Here is a 6,000-nt window from a genome sequence, read left to right on the forward strand (position 1 = left end):
TGAAAATTTACGACCCACAAACTTACAGCCAACTACTATTAGACGGTTCCTTAGAAATAAGGACATTCATACAGCCAAAAAGTTTCTTTTAGTCCCAACATTGACAAAGTTTTTATTATGATTAATCTATTAGAATATATACTCAACTGTACTTATGTTCATCTTACGGCAATAGACGGGGAACCTTGTTGTAGGTACCATATGCCATGTGTTGAAATCCCTCCAATTATTCAGCCATCAATACAACCCCCTCCAAAGTTGAAAGGATATAATTGAATATTTCAGAGTTAATATGATTGAGGGTCTTTTAATTAAAGTCTATGGGCTATTATATGTTGAATTAAAATAGAGGGCAACTAAATCATGTGTGATATTATATTAATTAGAAACAAGAAAGAATTACAAGCTGTGAATCTTTTTTTCCTATATTGTTTTATGTAGTTGTCAATCTACTAATCTCAAAGCTGGCCGTTCAGCCAGCATTTGATTGGTCCAAAGGGCCATATAACTTAACGACACGAGCAACATGATAAAATGATGTGTTCTGTGTAGCGATCCAATGCATTGCCGAGTAAGTACGTAGATAAGTAGTCATGCCCTTCTGGATCTCTCGCGTATGCGTGCCTTGGCCAATACACCCACTCGACCAGACCCAGTCACCACACAAGCACGCAGCCCCCTCTGGACGGTTAAGGGCAATAACTACAAGTCTCTATACGTTGTCCCTAAATTTACCACATAGGATTAGGTGATAAGGTGAAGAAGAGAATTTAAGAGAGAGAATGAACTAACTCTCATGTAAGAGGCAACCTCCACACAATCCCCAAGAAAAATGCAAGATGATGTGAGAGTAAACTAATATTTGAGTTTGTGTATTAGATGTGGTATGTTGTATGTGTTGCCTCTTAATTAATGAGAAGATGACATGGCTTAAATTTGATGTGGCATTCACCTCCATTATAAAACTTGCCCTAATTAGCCACACTAATTAACCAATGGTTGGCAGTGAATACATTAATTAGATGGAGCACATGGATGTGTTGTGACTGTGAGCTGAACCAGTTGCATCCATACAACTATGAGGAGTTGGAATGCAGTGCAAAATCTATGCGGCAATCTTAAACTTACAAGAAGGATTGGATTCATATTATTTTTCCAGTTATTACTGATATAGTGTACTACGAAAGATATTAATGATCAGAACTCAGGCTGTGTTTAGATCCAAAGTTTAGATCCAAACTTCAGTCCTTTTCCATCACATCAGCTTGTCATACACACACAACTTTTTAGTCACATCATCTCCAATTTCAACCAAAATCCAAACTTTACGCTGAACTAAACACAGCTTCAGGATGAATATCATTTTATACTCTGATACCCCATCCGTCTTAAAATGGAAATAATATATTTAAGTAACAAACAATAAAACTTAGTGTATAAAAAGAGTAGCAAGTATTAAAAAATAAAAATGAAATATATATATTTTTCTATCCACAAATTTTATTATTTTAAAGGAAATTTAATGTACAAAAGAGTAGCAAGTATTAAAAACAATTAAGAATGAAAAATGGAAAAAAATAGTTTTTGCTAATTCACAAACTTTACTATTTTTAAAGAAAAGGCAGTGAAAAATATTTCTAAGTGACTATGTTAAAATTCAAAAATAGGTAACCTAACCATGTTGATATCCCATATCTATAAAAAAAACTGAAACAATAAATAGCAACTATAAGCATAACAAAAAACATTTCTCATCATTTTACAAATTATAAAAGCTTTTATTCAATACCCTTAAATTTACTAAAGCAAGATAGAATATTTATAAAATACACTTTTATATCCTTATAATACAATCTTCACCGGTTTGTTAGTAGCATGCATTACTACCATGTTTTGGTATTCTTTTTCTCAATAGTCTACAAGTACAGAACTGAAAAAAAAGAATAGTGTTTATCGACATTTATGAGTATTGAACCAATTGCTATAAGAAAATCTCGCACTGATAAATAAGATTTAAATAGTATTCACATGCTCCATTATAAAAAAATATACATGGGTTAAATTACCAAGCGTGCCAATAGGCGCTCCAATTTTCTAGTATATATAATAAATAGAAATAAGTGTGAATATTTGCGGCACACCACTATATACATAGCATGCGTTAGTCATCCTGTAAAAAATATTTTTTTTGTTTTAAGCAATACTTTATGGGCCAGCCGGCCAGGTATAATATGTATCACTTTCATCAAATTTATCAACTTTATATGCACTTCATATGAAAGTGGTAACTTTTCTGGAATTATTTCAAGTTATTGCTGTTTTATAAAAATAACTTTATTCCTTGGCACAATCCCAAATCATTGACACTTCATTCACAACCACTCTAATATTTTGCAAGACTAAGGTTGTGATGGTAATATTGTTTTGCCTAGGCTTAACGGACGCACGTAAAATGAAACATACCATTAGCTTATGATTATTTAAGTATTAACCATAATAACATTTAGAACAAATTTATTTGATTTTTCCAAAATAAAAAACATATTTATAGAAATCTTTTGCAAGAAACAGATCGTTTAGCAGTTTAAAAGGTCTGCTCGCGATAAGTCACTAGCCAGTAACTGAAAATAACTAAGCCTAAGAGTGAGGACCTATTTGTTTTGGTAAAATGTGGCTAGACATCACTAAAGCGTGTCGTCACTGTCGACAAATGTAGCAATGTTTGGGTTAGAAATGTGCCTATGCCATCTTGACCAACGAGTTAGTATAGTATGTGGCTTGTGACAATCATAATAACGAACCAAATACTGGCTTGCCAAGTATGTGGTTAACAACGTGTAACATAGTACCAATCATTTAGGGTGGCAAGACGTGGCAACAAACCAAACAAGCCATCCAGCTCCAGGTGAGTTATTCTGCTCTTGCCTCAAGCCCACAATCCAAGTTCGCACTTGATCTTTGATCTTTGGAAAGGCCATCATCGGGAGACTGGACATGATCCAACCTCTCGCTTTTTCTCTTCCCGCTACAGCCACCAGGGCAAGCAGCACCGCCCCTGTCCAGGCTGATTTCGCATGGGTTGCTGATGATGGTCCTCGACCTATCATCCGGCTGGGATTATTACATGATTATTAAGTAATAGCTAATTTTTTTTAAAAAATAGATTAATTTGATTTTTTAAGCAACTTTCGTACAGAAATCTTTTTATAAAAAACGTATCGTTTAACAGTTTAAAAGGCGTACGTGCGGAAAACGAGGAAGAGGGGTTGGGAACTCAAAGGAAAGACACAGCCGGGTTGGGAACTTGTTGCTGTCACCCTACTCCCTGATGAATCCTCTTGTCCAGGTTTTTGCATGGAGTAGGAAGTAGGAACTATCATATCAACCTAGCCTACTAGTTTCTCAGGCATCAGTAGCCCAGTAGTGGATGCACGAACGAATTTTACCTGTTGGGGGTGAGAAGCTAGAACCGGGCAGGGGGGGGAAGGAAGGACCAGCAACAAGTGGACGGATGATATGGAGGCTGATGGAACCGATCGTCCGGAGGCAACTTGCAAGCAATGCTACATTTGCTCCCGCAGTTGCGTTGCACGACGTACTACATATGTAACCAGAAAAATGCCACGACGATGCAGATCGATATATAGTCAGGCAGCATTAGCGTGGTCGAGTCCCCAACGCTCGGCATTGCCTCATCAGTTAATCCGCACTCGCCTTTTTGTTAGCGGGACACGCATGCGCTGTGTGTGTGTGTGCTCCCTTCGATCGGGCACGAGCTGTGTGCGGTGGCATGGGCGCATGGCAGCGACTGGTCGAAACGCGGCCGCACGACGGACACGCCGCTCGATCCCCCGCGCGGCTGCCGTGCTCCCCCTCTCGTCTGGATCACCGGCGGCGTGGGCGGCTCTCTTCCACGAGGCATGAGCTCGGTTTTTTTTTTCCCTCTGCTCGCGACGGAGAGGGAAAAGGCTGCTGCTTCTTATTCTTATTCCCTGGAGCGATCAGCTTTTTCTCCGCCCCCCGGAGGTGAAAACAAAGCAACGAATGGAACCATGGAAACGAAGTGAAGGAGCGTGCCTTCGCAATCATGGCCTGAGGCCCTGAGCGGCTGAGCCCCTGAGGCCTCCTGAGTATATATAAACCAAGCATGGTTTGCCTCCTGCATTGCCCGTGTGAATGCCAATGATACAGAGCCCCCCAAGAGCAGAGCAAGCGCGAGAACACACACCAACAACGCAACAAACCACCAGGCGTGCGCGTGCAAGCGCAAGGCTTGAAACGGAGAGACACGAAAAGCGCCAAGGTGTTCGCCCATCATTATAATCAGCTTATAAGGGCGCGAGCGAAACCGCACAGTTGTACACTTGGACTCGCAAACTAGACTCTCCGTCTCCTTGCGCTGCGCGTTATATCGGCTCTGCCTATATAAGTGTGCTGAGGCGACTGGGGCTCGGTGAGTGTTTTGGGTGGGCCGGCTTTATGAGCAGTCTCGGTTTGAAGATCCGCACCGTCGTCCGCTCACCTATGGCGGCCGCGGCCGTCGCTGGCGTCGGAAGGGATGGTAGCTTCGCCTCCCAGAAGCGGCCACGTCGGGTTAGTGTGAGAATGGAGAGAAGCAGAGTCGGGGACGGTTGCTGCTGCTCCTGCTCTGGCCGCGGCGGGGTGGCGTCCACTACGGCGGTCCGGCCGTCCACGGGGATGGTGGTGATCGTCGGCGCCACGGGCACGGGGAAGACCAAGCTTTCCATCGACGCGGCGCAGGAGCTCGCCGGCGAGGTGGTGAACGCTGACAAGATTCAGCTGTACGACGGCCTCGACGTCACCACGAACAAGGTGTCGCTCGCCGACCGCCGGGGCGTCCCGCACCACCTCCTCGGCGCAATCCGCGCCGAGGCCGGGGAGCTGCCGCCGTCGTCGTTCCGCTCGCTCGCCGCCGCCGCCGCGGCCGGCATCGCGTCGCGCGGGCGCGTGCCGGTCGTGGCCGGCGGGTCCAACTCGCTCATCCACGCGCTCCTCGCTGACCCCATCGATGCCGCGCCGCGTGACCCTTTCGCGGACGCCGATGTCGGGTACCGGCCGGCGCTCCGGTTCCCGTGCTGCCTCCTCTGGGTCGACGTCGACGACGATGTTCTCGACGAATACCTCGACCGGCGCGTGGACGACATGGTCGGCGAGGGGATGGTCGAGGAGCTCGAGGAATACTTCGCGACGACGTCGGCCTCGGAGCGGGCCTCGCACGCCGGGCTGGGCAAGGCCATCGGCGTGCCGGAGCTCGGCGACTACTTCGCCGGGCGCAAGAGCCTCGACGCGGCGATAGACGAGATCAAGGCCAACACGCGGGTCCTCGCGGCCCGCCAGGTCGGCAAGATCCGACGCATGGCCGACGTTTGGGGCTGGCCCATCCGCCGCCTCGACGCCACGGCCACCATCCGGGCGCGGCTCTCCGGCGCCGGCCGCGCCGCCGAGGCCGCCGCGTGGGAGCGCGACGTGCGCGGGCCAGGCCTCGCCGCGATGCGTCAGTTCGTCGGCCGCGCCGACTTCAACGCCGCAGCGGTCGACCAGCTAGCCGCGCGGAGTCGGAGGCAATGCCTTCGCGGTGGCATGGTGGCCGGCTGAGCCCGAGCGGAGGAAAAAAAAAAAAGCTTGCGTGCTTTTGGGTTCAAAATTTTTCGATAGGCCGCCGATTTTGGCGGGCCCGATGGCTCATCTGACACAGGTCGGTGGGGCCACAGGACATGCTACAGCGAAAGACAGAGCACAATACAGAGCAAGCAGGAACAAGAAATAGAGAGAAAAGGCAGAGAGCTGTGAAGTTTTGCAGAGAGGACTGTGAATTCCTTCTCCCTGGCCTGGAGGCTGCTTAATCTTCTTTTGGATTCATCAACCTTTTTCCTAGCTAGCCACCATTGTATACAGTGTAATCTACTGCTCCCCCTTGTTCAAATTTTGAAATAGTTTTACATTTTCAACCTGACCTTGAGGAGGATATTACAGGATTCA

The 6,000-nt window shown here is 46.4% G+C and overlaps 1 protein-coding gene across 1 annotated transcript; it reads left to right on the forward strand.

The window, feature by feature from the left end:
* The first annotated feature begins 4,455 nt into the window (after positions 1-4,455).
* Positions 4,456-6,000, forward strand: LOC107278247 (adenylate isopentenyltransferase). The gene has a single exon (XM_026020134.2). It carries the CDS (start codon positions 4,480-4,482, stop codon positions 5,614-5,616), a length of 1,137 nt encoding a protein of 378 aa, XP_025875919.1. The 5' UTR covers positions 4,456-4,479; the 3' UTR covers positions 5,617-6,000.

This window comes from Oryza sativa, chromosome 1 (genome assembly GCF_034140825.1).
Source record: "Oryza sativa Japonica Group chromosome 1, ASM3414082v1".
NCBI lineage: Eukaryota > Viridiplantae > Streptophyta > Magnoliopsida > Poales > Poaceae > Oryza > Oryza sativa.